Source organism: Lactuca saligna, chromosome 8 (assembly GCF_052625555.1).
Source record: "Lactuca saligna cultivar CGN05327 chromosome 8, ASM5262555v1, whole genome shotgun sequence".
NCBI lineage: Eukaryota > Viridiplantae > Streptophyta > Magnoliopsida > Asterales > Asteraceae > Lactuca > Lactuca saligna.
In genome coordinates this window covers 17,030,841-17,048,149 of record NC_136424.1, presented here as the reverse complement: position 1 = coordinate 17,048,149, position 17,309 = coordinate 17,030,841, and the positions used below count along the sequence as shown (strand labels likewise).

Below are 17,309 nucleotides of genomic sequence, written 5' to 3'. Positions count from 1 at the left end.
TTGACAACCCCCACTCCCCCAAAACCGTGAGTGCATATTTCCGTGAAGTGACATCATGGGAACCATGGACATGATAGAATGGGTCAAGAACGGTCGTTAGTCTTGGTTGTGAACGGAGTGCTTTGGTACTCAACACTTATTTTGAGTTTGAACTTTTGTCGAACAAATATACATTTTCTTACTGAAATGATGTGCCTTTATAAACCTATGAACTCACCAACTATTTTATAGTTGAGCCTCGTTTTGCATGCTTTTCGGGAAAAGGTCAATGATCCATTTTAAGACGCCATAATGATTTATGTTTATTGCTCTTGTTATGTACTAGACTATGTAGTATGGAACTAAAATGTAATATTGTTTAGAATATGATGTAAATATAAAAATGCTCAATGATTATGGTTGGTAATCCTATTTACCTTGTGTTATGAGACCTTAGCCTGTCACCCTTCGTGTTTCCACTTTAACGGGGTGTGACAGTTTCACCAAGCTTCTAATGATACTAATAATCATAAGACGAAAATGATAAATACTGTCTAAGCAAATTCCCTAAACTACTTCAACATCACTAGATGGTTTACCATGAGAATTAACAACATCGACACTATGTTTAATTGATCTCTTCATTCCATTCTCTTGTTGATTAAGTGATGGCTCGTGACCTTGTTGTTTTTGATCCTTGCTCTTGCCCCATATCACCAAATACAGCCCAAGGACAATAACAATTGCTCCAATAATACTACGATATAAATTAAGAAATTAATCTCCATAAAATGATCAAGGGAAAACAAAGGGCTATTAATTATCTAGAGTATTATCTCGATATGTTTTATTTTAGTAAAAGAAACTAATTGGTAATAAAGTAAAGCCATGAGAGTTGAGAGTAAGAAACATACTTTCCTAAGTTCAATTTCTCGACTAAAAAAGAAGACTCCAACATGGAAGTTATAACCATGCTAAGCGGGTTAAAAGCCGTCACAAATACTGGTCCTCTATCCTGCATTACCACTCCCGAAATGTAGTATGCAAATCCAGAACACACTACTCCCTATATATTCACACAATCCAAGAAAATATTATGAAAGATAATCACAAGCAAGATAACAATATCATTCATGAAAAGAAATAGATCGTATAGTGTGAATAATGACACGTGTAATCCACTAATTTTTTTTTCTAAATCCATTTATTGATTTTGACACTTGTCTTGATCTAACGAGTATGAACAAAAGGTCGAAGGATATTTGATTTCTCATTTAAACAACTTTTTTGTTGTGCCTAGATAAGCATATGTAATAATCAAACTTTAGTGAGTTTGAAAGTGGCACATGATTAAACAAATTATGACCAGGACCAACAGTTTTTCACAGAGGAAATATCCACTATCTTTTGTTCATATTACTCCAAAATTTTGGTTCATCCATGTTCGTCAAAAGTTTTGGTTCAAGGATTTCAAAAAGTTGTAATATTTCCTCCCTGGGAAATCAAATATCCCCTGTCATTTGTTCCTAATCATCTTACTACTCATTTGATCAAAGAAAGTGTCATAATCAAGAAAGAAGATCAAGAGAAAGAATTAATGGGTTCCACATGTTATAATATTATATGAGTTGGAAGATAGGAATGAAAAAAACTGTAGGAAGATTTTTCATCCTCCTATCCTTTTAAACGTGACAACATTTTTGAAGTACCAATTTTCTTAGTAATTAAATTGATGACACTGATAATAGATTATTTTAATCATGGTAACTAACATGTTATGGATATAAATATTATTAATTTTCTTACATTATAAATCGTTGCAAATAATTTGATGTCCCAATTAATTGACCAGATTGAGGTATTGGCCTTCTCAACTACAAGGGTAAGTATAGACCCTTCTAATGTGCCCATCATACACACGAGTCATGTGAGAGATAGATTAGCTGGGTACGACTTCAATGTCACCGCCTTTTTAAATGCATCAAAGAAACATAAATATTAGTATAGCTTCTAGCTGAAACATAATATTAATTTGGAAATATCATGTAACCTTTTTCTAGGAGTTCAGTGTAAAATAATCCAATTTTATGTAAAATGGCATTGCTGAATTAAAAACTTTTTTTTTCGACTGGAATTGAGTGATGTGTTTTAAATTTGGAAGATCGTATAGTGGAATCTTTTTTAGTGATGGATATGTAAAAGGTTTTCGGCGAGACCTTTTTGCTTTAGTGTAGACAATCATAAGCAATTAGTGACGAAAATATTTTGTTTGACTAATTTTTCAACATCTAAGCACCTTATCAATATATAATTTATCTATCGTGTTTTATTAAAATCCAAATCCATCAACATCAAAAAATTTGTTATGTATGTTCAGTTTTTTTAAGACGTAACTGAACCATAATTTTGGACTGAAATCTTACTTGAAGGATGACGAAACTCGCCCAAGAAATGCAACCAGCAGTGATCATGAGAGATCCCTTGATTTGATCTTGTGTATTCATGGTGTTAACCGGAGATTCATGATGAAGAGTATGATTATTTGTCCATGGAAATTGAATTTTAGGGCCTCTTATTAGAGTCATTATCATGGCTCCACCAATCGTCACTAATGTCCCTATGATCTTCACCTGGCTATGTAAACTTTTCATCTTCACCTTCTCAAGTCTACGAGGATAAAGAAAAAATTAAGACTCATTTGCTTGGTGAATCAATGCTAATTTTCCATCTATTAGACTCCAAAAAGTAGTTAAATATATACATGATTTGATGGGTTTCTGTAATACTAAGATCTTTTAAGTCTGGAAGACTTTATGCACCATGTTCTATTATTCTCTACAAGTAATTCGTACCGGTTCTAGGAACTTTAGTTATGACGGACACCCATGTTTGGTTATAGCAATATTTTGGTCTTTAACATGTTACATTAACTAAGTTGCTGTTAAACGATAGTCATTATGGAAAGACAATGGAAAAACTTACATACGAAATAATCTATATCATATCATATCATATCATATCATATCATATCATATCATACTATATTATAAATAAAGCATTTTTCCTTTAACCACATCAATTTGAAACTCCCAACTATTTTTCTTTTCACCACATTCATTTGAAACTTCCATGACTTTTCAATTTTTTTTTCTAATAATAATTATAAGTTGGTTAATAAGGTTAAATAAATATCAAACCTAAAGTGTAATCAGAAATAAACTAAATTTCAATATTATAATAATATATTTACTTTTAATTATAAAATTATGTCTTTAACTTTTAACATATTATGCTTAATATATTAGATTTAGTATGTTGTTGTATTTAACCATTATCAGTTAAAGCTATAACTTTGAACAGTTTGAATAAAATACTTAAATTGTTAGTTTAAATATAAAATTACATGATCAACTTAAATATAAATTTTAGTTCCATTTAAAAAACTCACAGAATATTTTATAAATAGTTAAAACTGATAAATTATAGTGCTAAATGCAAAAACTAAATTGTAATCTTAATTTAACTAAAATATTTCCTAAATATATTTTTATGATCATAAATTACCATAAAAATAGTTAAAAATAACTCTATATAAATGATTGTATTATTACCTTTAAAAACAAAAAAAATAATGTTTGATGTTTTAAATAATTACAATGATATAAATTAAAATGTTATGCAAATAAAAATATAAAACGATTCAGATTATGCAATTTTAATAGTTGTATATATTAACATATAATTCAAAATAATCAATATATTATATCAATTTAGTATATGAATTAATATATCAAATTTAACAATAACGTTATTATTATATTTAAAAAAACATATATTTGTGAAGATTTCAACTATATATATGTTTCTTCGCAACGCGCGACCATTCGTCTAATATACTTATAAATGAGATATTTTTTCTTACGACGCATGCATTTGAAACCTTCATGAATTTTCAATTTATTTCTAATATTTATTATCAATTTGTTAATAATATTAAATTAATACAAAAACTAAATTCTAATAATAAATTAACAAACCTACAATATTAAAATATTATATTTTTTTACTTATACTTATAAAATTATAACTTTAATTTTTTAACATATTATAGTTAACTTATTAATTTACATATATATTGTCGTATGTGAGCAATTGTCATTTTAAAATCATAACTTTTTGTATAATTTATGATTTTATGCAAAATACTTAAGTTATTAATTTCAATATAATGTTAAATGGTTAACTTAAATCAAAATTTCAGTTAAACTTGAAAAAAAATCGAAAGACTATTTTATAAAGAGTTAAAAGCTATAAATTATAATATTAAACATAAATTTCAATCCCAAAATAACTAAAAAAATTTAAAACTTTTTTTATAATCATTAAAAGTTTTTAAATAAGTAGTTTAAAAAAAACTTACAACAAAAATAGTCAAAACTAACATTATGTAAAAAAAACTATATTGTTACCTTTAAAAAAACAATGTTTGATGTTGTTAAATAATTACAATGATAGAAATAAAAATGTTAAACAAAAAAAAAATAAAAAAAAAAATTTACAATGACAAAATTAATAAATAACATTTAACCATATATTATTTTTAATTTTTTTTATGAGTAACCAGTAAGTAGAACTCATCGAGACAATGGATATTATATAGTTTTAGTAGATGTATACATTGTAATATCATTCAAAACAATCAATGTTTAATAACAACTTGGTTTAAAAATTATTATATCAAAGTTAAGAACCTCATTGTTATAATTAATATAAACCTGTATATTTATAAATATTTCAACTATAAACTAATATTCTGCGTAACACGCAGATATTCGCCTAGTGATAACATAGATTTTTCGGTTGGTTTATAGTTTTAATCATCAATTAAAATTTGTTTACAAAAAACATATTATAGCTACTAAAATTTTGGAATAACCATTTTAGACCGGTTCCATAGATTTAACAGTATCCCATTTTTTTCCGTAAATTGGGTCAAATTATTGAGATTTTTTTGAAGATTATCTTATTCTTAACGAACATCTAAAATATTGGGATTGTTTTTAAGATTATCAGCATCCAAAATATTGGGATTTGTTTTTAAGTTACCTTGAACAAATGTCAATTGCTATATAAACATAACACGTCTTTTGTAATCATTTATGAGTATGATAAATTATTATTATTATTATTATTATTATTATTATTATTATTATTATTATTACAATATTGTTATTTTATTTTTTTAAAAAACTCAATAACTAAAATAATGCTACAAGTGAGTAACGACGACCTCGATCTCCCCAGGACAATTTTAGGTGATTTTCAAACTTGATTTGATAGTTTAGAGATTCTTCAATGGAAAATTCAAAAAATAATATAAAATTTATGTTGATGCATCTTGAGCTTGATTTAAAATTTTAGAAATTCTAAAAGCATATTTATAAAACCTATTTCTAAAAGAAGAGATTGAGGATTATGGTAGTGAAACCATCATTTGAGGAAGAATCATTACATTCACAATCACATTCACTTGTAAGAATATTATAGTTCAGTCCAAGTACATATTAGCGTTCAAAATATTGCATAAAACTATAATATGAAGTTTGTACTAATCTATAGTTTTCTGCCCATTTACATTATATAACACATCTTTTTAATTATAAATAAAAAAAATATAGTTGTTAATTCTAAAGAATAAAAAAAACATAATTTTAGAAAAATATTAATATTTTGATTATTGGTTAAAACTAACCTAATCTTAAAAATGTCTCAAATAATACTATGCCTAAATTAAAGAAAAAAGACCTGATATCGACTAAATATGTGAAATCGACCAAAAATGATTATTCCAAAATTTTAATGGGCATGTCCATTTTTGTAAACAAAATTAATTTAATATTAAAGTGTAACCTGACAAAAAAATATTTAGATTTTATGGGACATTTCTCATCAAAATTATAGATAAAAAATCCCAAAGATCCAAAATAGAAAAAGCTTATATTCCAATCAACATTAATTAACTCAATAAAAAACCTCTAAAATATATCTCAATTATATTATACCAAGTTTTTTCATAAAGCTTATTCTCAAAAAGTATATATACTTAATATGTTCATCCTTGGTACGAGAAGGTTTCATATATCTTTATATATGTTGTACTTCTACTGTAACTAATATGTTCATTCGTTTGGTAAGAAAATGTTTTATATATCTTTATACTAGGTGTGAGATCCGTATATTATACGGGTTGATTTAAAAAATGATTAAATTTAAAATATAAAAATGAAATATTTTTTAATATACAACTTTAAAATAAGAAAGAAAGAAACATATTTATTACAATTTAATATCATATATATGATTTTTAATACTTTACATATATAAGTATATGATTTTAATTACAAATTAAAACAAACCAAAAATTAACAAGTGGATAATATTTATTTCAAAATTACCACAAAATAATAAGTGTCAAAACTCATGTGAGATTGACAAGTGGCAAAAAAAACCTTAATTTATTAAGGAGGATACGTTGGACTTCTCTCTCTTTTTTATGAAGATTCTTTTGGAAAAAAAAAACCTAAAATCCACATATAATTTATATGGTATTAGACCCGACATCCAACACCCTTTGGCTTAACCTCTTTGTCTAATCCGCATCGAGCTAGCTTCTGGGGATGACATGATACTTTTATATATATATATATATATATATATATATATATATATATATATATATATATATATATATATATATATATATATATATATATATATATATATATGTATATATATGTATGTATATATATATATATATATATATATATATATATATATATATATATATATATATATATATATATATATATATATATATATATATATATCGGAGTCTTTATTTTTCCACAAGACTTTTAGAGAGACAAATATATATTTCATATATAAATAAATAAAATATTATTGAAATTAAGAAAAAGTTTTATGTAAAACACCTGTAAAACTCTTTATCTTGTTTCACTTTAATAAAGTTGATTAATGGATAGGCTTGATAATTACCCATAAAAATGATGGGTCAATCATGGTGAGAGAAAGGGAGCTTGAGCGGCAGAATACTACTCCCCTCTCCTCGAGATTAAAATTGAGGGGAAAGAAAGGAAACAGGGGGGAATCATTTTCTTTTATTCCCTTCCCAATCATCTAATATTTGAGAGGATAGATTCAAAGAAAAAAAAACTTTATTTTCTTTCCATTTCCTTTCCTTCTCTTCTCTCCTGCTAATATAAAACTCGAGAACACAACTCACTGTATTTCATTTTCTTCCTCTCCTTCAAAAAACTCAAGAACAAAACTTTCATCTATTTTCCTTCTTTTTCCTTACATACAAAAACTCGAGAATAAGGCGTACAATATGTTAGGAGTGTCATCCGATGCCTCCAAGGTGCTTGGTGTTTCAGCTTTGCAAAATTATACTTGAGTCTTGTGTATTATTTTTTATTTAATTTTTTAAAAGTGAAAATTAAGCAGAATGGTATATATAGTGGTTATTTTATCCTGAAGTTAATATATTATACCTCAACTTAAAAAGGAAAAAAAATACTATTCTTTGTTCGTACGAGTCTTAGAATGACCGATCAAATTAACCCGAACCTAACAAGCATGTTCAATCCAATCGGACAATATTAAGTAGGAATAATGAATACTGGCTTTGATTTAATTAGTATGACTGACGTTAAAGCATGGATCACATCCAAGCAAAAAAGTTGATGACACTCAACAGCTTAATTAGGATCCGTAGATGACAATTCTTGTATTTGTGTCGTTTTTTACGTGTTTTGTACACAGCCAATATTTTCATTTTTCAATTCGCTTAAGAATGTTAAAGGAATAATACCTAAACATCCAAGCCATGACAAAGGTAATGGCAGGAAGGATGTTGCACATAGCAGACGCGAAAGTTGCCGTTGTAGATTTCATTCCAGCATAGAACAAGTTCTGGTCTATCACTGGCCTGTGATTCAATATATAAACCATCGCTCAGATGATAATGCATGCAATCGTGCAATGATTAGGGTTTCTTTCTTACAGAAGAAAAACATAGAATATAGCATACATACTCTAGTAATCCCAGCAATATGATTTTCAGGAAGATGGAAACCGTCATTTTTGGCCTTGCTTTCCTGTTTCCACCAGCAAATGAATAGTAACTATAAAGAAAAATGGTAGATTCATACACTTCATGACATGTATATATATAGAAACATATATATACCTTTCGGTGAAGAAAGCCAAAGGACCGAAGAAGAGAGTTGCAATAGCGTTTCGGTAAACAGCAAAAGTGTAATGATTCAAGCCCTTGTTCAGGGCAGACTTAGTAACTAAGCTACCAACAGCATACGAGGTTTGCAAGAAGATCATGAACATAAAAGGCTTGGTACGAGCATATAACCCCTTAAAGCTCTCTTTTGACATGCTTGTTTTCAAGTTATATCTGTCTTTGCGCCTTTGCGATTTTAATATGGCTTCGGATGGTATATATGCACAAGGATATTAACTGTACTAAAAGTAATAATAAAATATTTTTCAAGGTTTTTTGTTTTTGTTTTTTTTTTTTTTTCCTAAATGTTAAAAGAATAATTTAAATGCAATATGTATTTCCAACATGTGGAATGAGCAGAATATTTGCAGAAAGGTTATTATATATAGTAAACATATTACCTCTAAAACTTATTTTTCAAACTTATTATGTGATGTGTAAATGATGTAAACAAGTTCGTTAGATCACTTTTATTGGTGACCAATAGTTTTGATTGGTTGGGCCGAAAAAAAAATGAAAGCCACGGACGATGTTGGTGCAGCAACCTCAAGTCGGTTGGTTCCATTTGGACAATTCTTTTTCTTCATTTAAACAATTCTTGATTGGCATTTATTTATCAAACAAACTTTATAATTTTAAAAAAATATGTTTTATTTTGTTGAAAAAACAACATATACTAAAGTTTATAATTTAGTTTTTTTCTATAAAATGAGACTAATATTGATATTTTTTTTTTATTGTTGTTAATATTAAAAAAATTATAATTTAGTTTTTTCTATAAAATGAGACTAATATATATATATATATATATATATATATATATATATATATATATATATATATATATATATATATATATATATATATATATTATTGTTAATATTAAAATTTTTGGTTGAGTTGAGTTGTTAATAGGAGTGAAGCTTTAAGTTTATTGGATTGTATATGTGAAAAAGAAACAAATTAAATTTTTAGTTTTAATATATAGTTGGTTTGGTTTTATTTGTAAAGATAAAATTGCAAAAATTGTTCCTGTAGTATGTATTTTTTTGGGATTTTAGTTTAAACCCCGATTTTTTTGGATTAGTGATCATTTTGAGTTACTTTCATTGCAGATTTAGTCCCTCGGTAAACTGAAATGATAGTAATGCCCTTCTGATTTAATTTTTTATGTTTTTTTTTCTATTTAATTTAAATGAAAAAAATAGTTAATATATATATATATATATATATATATATATATATATATATATATATATATATATATATATATATATATATATATAAAGTCAAAAAGCCCACCACAATCCATATTCTTCTTTCCAACCCATCTTCTTCTTCCCCACGTTTTCTACCTCAACTATTATGCAATAAAACTTGTAAATTATTGATGAAGAACTATTAGCTACGTTCGAGTAAAAAAAGATGAATAAATGGGAGTTGAGAGCTTACTTGTACGAAGGGGATTTTCGTTTATAAGGGAACCCTCATCGACCCCTAATGGGTTTTCCAATTCCTTGCACCTTCGATCCCATTCCATTGTCTCGGTGATGTTTATTGAATAATATTTTGAATTGGAACGGATAAACCATTGATTAGTCCTTGCTGCACATGATTTAGTCTCGGCGATGCACATGCTGAGGCATGGAAGCCTTACCCTTCAAAAAGGTAAAGGGGTTTGAAGAACACCCCGAAAAATTTCAGCCTCATCTCATCCAAGTTTTACTTGGGTAAAGTCTTAACCTTGCAGCTTTACTAGAGACCAAATTTCTTTAGAAGGTTTTTATGAGGATAAAACACACTGTAAAAATACAACATATTCATCATCTTCCCCATCTCACACACACAACTTAATCGATTAGGTTTATTTTCAAATACAAAATCTCCCCAACAACATTTATTGTTCATTTCACATTATCAGATCATCCGTAATTTCTGATATCCAAAAGTAGATATCTTAGATATCTAAAAAACTCTTTGTTTTGTCTTTTTCTTTATATCACAATTGACATTCATATGTTCAAATTTCCCTCATTCACTGAATAATTGGTGAATGTAGTCATTGTCAGATCATGTAGTTAACGTGTTTGATGAAATGCTTATGTGGTTTCTTGCAGTTGCATGAGGATCTACAAACAACTAAAACATCAAGATGTATGGTCGGAAGGCTTATCAACTCCTTAAAGAATTCACAAACAACGAATCTAGGCAGCTCACCACGATGAGTGGTCAAAAAATGACGAACATGGGTTACTGATCCAGAGCTCTTGGGTATAGGAAATGTTATTTGTTAGAGCATTTTGTCGAACACCTTGTATGTATGACTTATATCCATTTTTTTCTAACATGTTTGAGAGAGAGAGAGAGAGAGAGAGGTGGGTCCTTTATTATTTTTTTTAATTGTTAAAATAAATAAATAAATATTAAATTTTAAGAAAAATGAAAAATAAATACCTCAAGGGTATTATAGTCATTTCAATTTTCGGAGAGACTATTTTCATATACAAACCACTTCTCAAAAAAACTCGATGTGTGGACTAAAACCCCAAAAATTTGAATACCACATGGAGCATTTTTGCAATTTTTGTCATTTGTAAATGAGAATAGTCTTAAGTGGTTGACATAGAGTATTGTGTCTATAAGATCGTAGTATGTACCACATATAGCTGTGTGGTGGCCGGAACCGCACTTCGGAACACCACATCTTGGGTACGGTATACGGTGCGGTGACCCATTGCCGCTTTATTTCTTACTATGATTGGCACCCCGTTATTTATTGTTTTATTTATTTATTAATTTATTTATTGAATTGAATCATATGTTATATAAAAAACAACATTTTTTTCCTTTTTTTAATTACCACAGTTAGAACATTATATTACTAGATGTGTGTCCGCGCGATGATGATAAATTTCTCTTTTGAGATATAGTTTTCTTATGGAAAAATAATTATTAGATTTTTTATTGGTTAATATGTAATAAAAATATTTCCACTTTTAAATAAACTATTTATGTTTAGACTTTAAACGTATATTGTTTGTTTTTACATTTGATGTAAATTCATTAATATCGGTGTTTAGTTTAAAAAATAGAAATTAATTACATGAATTTAAAATTTTAATTTTTTCATTTTGCTCTAAATTAAGTTTCTTAATAACCTTCTTTAACTGAAATCGTTAAACATTGGTAAATATAATGATTTATTTATACGTAATTGATTTGTACAAGATAATATATATATATATATATATATATATATATATATATATATATATATATATATATATATGTTTAATTTGTATTGCTTAAGAATTAATTTTGTGATCAAAAGAAACTAATTAAATATATGAGGATTGATTATGTAAATCTTTCATTCTTATATAGTGGGCTCAAGGTCCATGATTCACTAGATTGGGCTAGGACCCATTAGGTGCTCCATGGATGCTCCATAGAGGTTAAATCACACGGATCATGGGGGAAATGAAAAGCCATGCACATTAGGGTTTAGATGGTGTAACCCTACATGTGACACACTATATAAGGAACCTCATATGGAGCAAAATTGGCCACTAAGACAATAAGAGTGAGGGCTAGCAGAATTTATGCTCAAGTGTACTTCTCTCAAGTTATTCCAAGTGTTGTGGTGTTGTGTGAAACTATTGAGATCACATTTGGGGTGCTAGGCTCACAAAGTCTTTAGGAATCCAAGCAACAACAAAGGTATGTCATTCTACTAATTTTTATATTACAAGTACCCCATGATATGCTAGTTAGAATGAGAACCTTGGAAAAATCATATTTGCATGTATGTTAAAGAAAACATATATCCAAGGTTTCTAGGGTTGCATGTACACCATCAGTGTTCGAATGCTTAAACCCCATCAGTGGTATCAGAGCTAGGTTTTGTTTTCTATATACTTGATGCAAACTGCTTGAAAAAGGTTGAATTTCTGCTAACTATTTAGTGAACTCGCCGAGTCCATGGGGGGACTCGACGAGTCCAAGTGAAACTTCATCCTACTCGTCGAGTAGGTTCTTGCACTCGACGAGTAGGAGGCCATGTGTGCAGATTTTCGAGTTTTGCTGCTAGAAATGGACTAGAATCATTACCCTAAACTGTTTTGGACTTATGAAACCTGTTTTTGATGTGGTAATGAGTATGCTAATCCATTTACAATGGCTATTATCAAATTTTCAAGTTTTATATATGTTTATATGATTCTTGAAATTGTTGATTTAAATGTTAATGCTTATGAGTTTTACTAGATGTGACATCCCCAATTTCCCGGCCAGAAAAGACCGGTTTTGTTTATACTTTGTTTCAAAATCAGAGTAACCTTTTAATAAAAGAATTGCGGAATTTGTCCCAAAACAATAATATGATAAAGATTTATCAAAAGCATTTCCTTATAAATGTATTTCATTAAAAGACTTGGGATGTCATGTTCGATACAGTACATAAGTATAAACAGTACATTATAAGCCTTACAACAGTTATTTACAACTAATGGCCTATAATCCAAACATCCCTCATCATCATCATAATTATGCTCTGAGTCCACTACCTGTAAAACAGTAAGCTGAGTGGGTCAGGCTTGGGAGCCTGGTGAGCATATAGGGTTTTCAACCCATAAATAATAATAAATTTATTAATTTCATCGATCAACATTAAATTTATTAATTTCATCAACCAACAATAACCCTGATTACCCATTCCCGTTATCCTCACTTTACGTCCCTAAAAACCTATACAAGGGACCTAGTCTAAGGATTTTATCATCGGGCTAGACACTACTGCTAAAGGGGTTCCTCAACAATAAATGTCCTAAAGGCAACCATGAGGGGGATGGAGTACACCGGTGAACACATCATTCACAACACCTACAGGTTGCGAGCATGCTAGCGTTCCACTAGACTGTCTAGAAGAGTCTGTGGTCGTCATCCACACTCCGCTAGATGACTGGAACAACAACAACATCGAGGCCTCTCATCATTTTAACACACATCAACTATTTTGTCTACCCATGTTCTACCCAACATATTTGTAGATAAAATACATATACAATTTATAACTTGTATAAAACATTGTATTCAACAATCATCTCAAATAAACAATCAATATAATTACACATAACACATATTTTATAGAAAATACTTCATATCTATGTGTAAGATAAAATTGACTATACACTCACTTGGTTTGATGATAATCGGGCAGCAATTCGTTCCTTAAAATGATCGTTTCTTATAACACCGGGAGTTGTATTGAGAAACCGGGCTCTGCGAGAGTTGGAGCTTCAAAACCGAAAAGATAAAATTTTCCGGGTTTTCGGGCACTTCGGGACGTCTTTCAGGCCCCCCCTATTTATAGGGGTGAAAAATGTCAAGTTTTCAAAAGTAGTCGGGAGATCTCGCAGCCCCCCTATTTATAGGGTGCGAGGCCAAGGTCTCCGATGCTGAGAAGCTTCCACGTAGCTGCTTGCGAGGCTCGGTCACGAAGGGAGGAGGTGGTTGCGAGGGAACGAGGCGCGTGGCAGCAGCGAGGCGAGACACGGAGGCGACAACGAGGCTCGGACGTGGCTCTGCGAGGTTCGGACATGCAGCGGCCACGAGGCGGCTTCTGATTGGCCGAGGCTTTGGTTCGAGGAAATTGTGACACGTGTCTGGTCCGGATTCGGCCACGTCTTCGGTGACGCAGCAGCTTCGGCCTCGATGACGTGTCCGGTTACTGTTCATGCGAAAATTTCCGAATTTTGAGCCCCGAACTTCTAAAATCCATAACTTTCGCATAGGAGCTTCGTTTTTAACGTTCTTTATATGCACGCGTAGCTAAAATCATGCTATACAACTTTCGCTTAGACTTCATTGGCTAATTTTGACTTTAATTTTAATATTATTATTTTTAACAGACCGGGACAGGAAAATCCGTTAAAAATTCATAACTTCTTCACCCAACGTCCGTTTTCGTCAGTCTTTTTACCGTTGTACTACTATTGACGAGACCTTCGATTCTCATTTAGGTTGTGTGGTGGTTGTCGAGGCCAACACAAATAATAACCCTAAATATTACACACTAAAATAGTGTATAGTGGTAAAGGGATCGAATCCACGGAAACTGGTTCAATTTGATAACTCTATGAAAAATCTCTTTGTAAAATACTTGGAATATGACAATAAATTAAAAATGGGGGTTTTGATGTTTTGAAATACTTGTACAAACTAGAATTAACTATGATTTAAATAGACAATTGCAACAAAAATAAGAATTTGATGTAAAATCAATAAGGGAAAGATGGTTGACTTAAAGTTTTCTCACTTTGACTTTTGATGAACATATCATTAGAATTCAATGGTGCAATACTTGTTTTAAATCCTCAATTTGGCTATAGTAATCCAAGGAGCTTGAGATTACCTAGACTTTTCTTAATTGTTGAAATGGCTAGAGAAGCTCATAACAATTTCCTTAGTCAAAGTCACTAATTCCAAATAGCATGTAATTAGTGAAAGTCAACTAGCATTAAGAACCAAAAAGTCACCAAATCCAAGAGGGGTCAAATGCTTTCACCACCATGTTGGAGGTAATGTTTTTATGATTGTGTGAAGCAAAAACAACACAAAAATCATTTGTTGCTTGCTAATTTGAGGATCCTTTACTTAATCAAGAAATTAGCCAACTAATCACCACAAACACATTTAAACTCATGAACTAAAACATACAAGTAATGATAAGATGTTAAAACACAAAACATTCCCATAAAGATTCAAGAACATGTTCATGGATTCTTCAACATTCAAAAAAAGTTCAAAGGATTAACCAAAAGTCAACCAAGATTTGCTTAGCCAAGCATGGCTAAACCCAAAGAAACAAAGTTAGAGAAAATTGTACCAAACATTAAGCAAGAATCAAGAGGTAAAAATATGATGTTCTTCAAGGGTTCTTGGCCTTCAAAAGTCTTCAAAACTCCAGAGAGAATCTTCAAAAATCGGATGTCCAAGAGTATGCAAAAGATGGGCACCAACCTTCCTCAAATAGCTCAAAAGAAGAATTTCCGAAATTGCCCCTGCAGGAGGTTGCGCGACCCGCATGCTCTTGCGCGGGTGGGTTGCGCGGGTGGTCCTTGGATGTAGCATCTTTGAGGTTTTGGGCCTCCATAGCTTAGCCCACTTGGCCCAGATCGAATCCAATCACCTCCTAGCCCATTTTCTTCAAGTTTTTCTTCATTTTAAGCCCAATTTGACCTCTCCAAATCCTCCAAAGCTCGTGAATTCGCCCGATTAATAATTTACGTACGCTTGAATATTCCCCCGCATCTTGCAAATTTAAAGTTTATTTCTCTCCAAGTCTTCAAATAATCATCAAGATCACTCCATGCATCATCGCCACTACCCATCAAGCCCAACGTCATTTTTGTCTACCAAATCTTATCGCCTCCTATACGTCCCGAACACTCCCGCTCCGCTAGACCCGAAAACCTGCAATTATGCTCACAAGATTCGAGAGTACCCGAAATAGTCATAAAATAACAAAAAGGAAAATATGCATGGAAATTATCTAAATTATGAATGAAATATGCTAAAATAAACTATAAAAAGAAGTAAATAAAATGAAGCTATCATTGTGTCAGCTAAATTTCGCTCGATCTTAAATTTGAGTATTTAGCTGTCTACTACTAAGCTAAAGCTTAGAAAAAATCATAACTTCCTCATACGAAGTCAGATTTGGGCGTTCTTTTTATCGAACTTCTCGGTTTAACGAATACTACGACTTTAGTTTAGATTGTTAAGGCTAAAAAGCACTTTATCGTAATATTCACTTTTTAAGCTTCCCGGTACCGTGCCGGTTTTGTCGCGAAACTTCGACATGTCATAACTTCTTCGTTATAACTCGGATTTCGACGTTCTTTATATCTCCGAAATCCTTGTTTCGGCCAGTACAACTTTCTTAAAAGATATCGGCTTTTTATAATATTTATTTTTAAATGCTTATTTTTATTATTAATTAATTAAATCATAATAATTAAGCAAATAAGCATATAATTCACATAATATTCACATAATTCCTCTTTACTACTTCAAAATGAGTTACAAAGGTTGACCTAGACTATTACAACTTTATTAATGCTTTTAGCCCAGAAACATGGGTGTTACAATTCTCTCCCCCTTAGGATGATTCCGTCCTCGGAATCACACATCAGCAAACAAATACGGGTAGCGACTCATCATGTCACTCTCCGTTTCCCAGGTGAGATTTGGCCCCTTCGTATGTTTCCATTGCACAAGCACTAAATCGACCATCTTGCGTCACAACTTTTTAGTCTTACGGTCAACGATTGCCTCTGGTTCTTCGATTAACCTCTTGCTTTCATCCAATCTTAACTTAGATATTTGAATTATGTCGGGAATATCTCCTGTAAACTTCCTTAAATAACACACATGGAAAGTGTTATGAATACCATCTAGTTCTTTTGGTAGTTCTAGCTTGTAAGCTTGATTCCCAATCCTCTGAAGAACTTTAAATGGTCCAATAAACCTTGGACTCAACTTTCCCCTTTTACCAAATCTTATAAGTCCCTTCCACGGTGAGAATTTAAGCAAAACCGAATCACCAACTTTGAATGTTATCAGTTTTCTTTTCTTGTGAGCATAGCTCTTTTGATGATCCTGAGCTGCTAACATCCTTTCCCTAATCATTTTCAACTTTTCAGCAGTCTGATGGACTATCTCAGGTCCCATAAACTACTTTTCTCCAGCTTCAAGCCAACAAGACGGCGTACGACACTTCTTTCCATACAAAGCGTGATAAGGTGCCATCGTTATGCTCGAGTGGAAACTATTGTTGTAGGAAAATTCTACTAAATGTAAATGTTCATCCCAGTTACCTTGGAATTCCAGGGTACATGCTCTCAGCATATCTTCAAGTGTTTGTACTGTTTTTTCGCTCTGACCATCAGGTTGTGGATGGTAAGTTGTACTTAAACACAACTTGGTACCCATTTCCTCTTGTAGACTTTTCCAA

The 17,309-nt window shown here is 30.7% G+C and overlaps 1 protein-coding gene across 1 annotated transcript; it reads right to left on the bottom strand.

Annotated features, from left to right (window-relative positions):
- Nucleotides 1-336: 336 nt before the first annotated feature.
- Nucleotides 337-8,495, bottom strand: LOC145011716 (WAT1-related protein At2g39510-like). Its single transcript, XM_078970445.1, has 7 exons — nucleotides 8,249-8,495; nucleotides 8,094-8,156; nucleotides 7,871-7,987; nucleotides 2,403-2,646; nucleotides 1,786-1,947; nucleotides 894-1,045; nucleotides 337-736 (listed from the first exon to the last, which is right to left on the bottom strand). Exons 1-5 carry the CDS (start codon nucleotides 8,446-8,448, stop codon nucleotides 1,903-1,905), a joined length of 669 nt encoding a protein of 222 aa, XP_078826571.1. The 5' UTR covers nucleotides 8,449-8,495; the 3' UTR covers nucleotides 337-736; nucleotides 894-1,045; nucleotides 1,786-1,902.
- Nucleotides 8,496-17,309: the final 8,814 nt, after the last annotated feature.

Bases quoted from the DNA above. Each gene is read 5' to 3' on its own strand.
- LOC145011716 (XM_078970445.1), bottom strand. From the start codon at position 8,448: ATGTCAAAAGAGAGCTTTAAGGGGTTATATGCTCGTACCAAGCCTTTT. The intron at 8,157-8,248 runs GTATATATATGT...TGGTGGAAACAG, and splicing joins TTGGCTTTCTTCACCGAAAG to GAAAGCAAGGCCAAAAATGA. The intron at 2,647-7,870 runs GTATTATTCCTT...TTATCCTCGTAG, and splicing joins GTCATGGCTTGGATGTTTAG to ACTTGAGAAGGTGAAGATGA.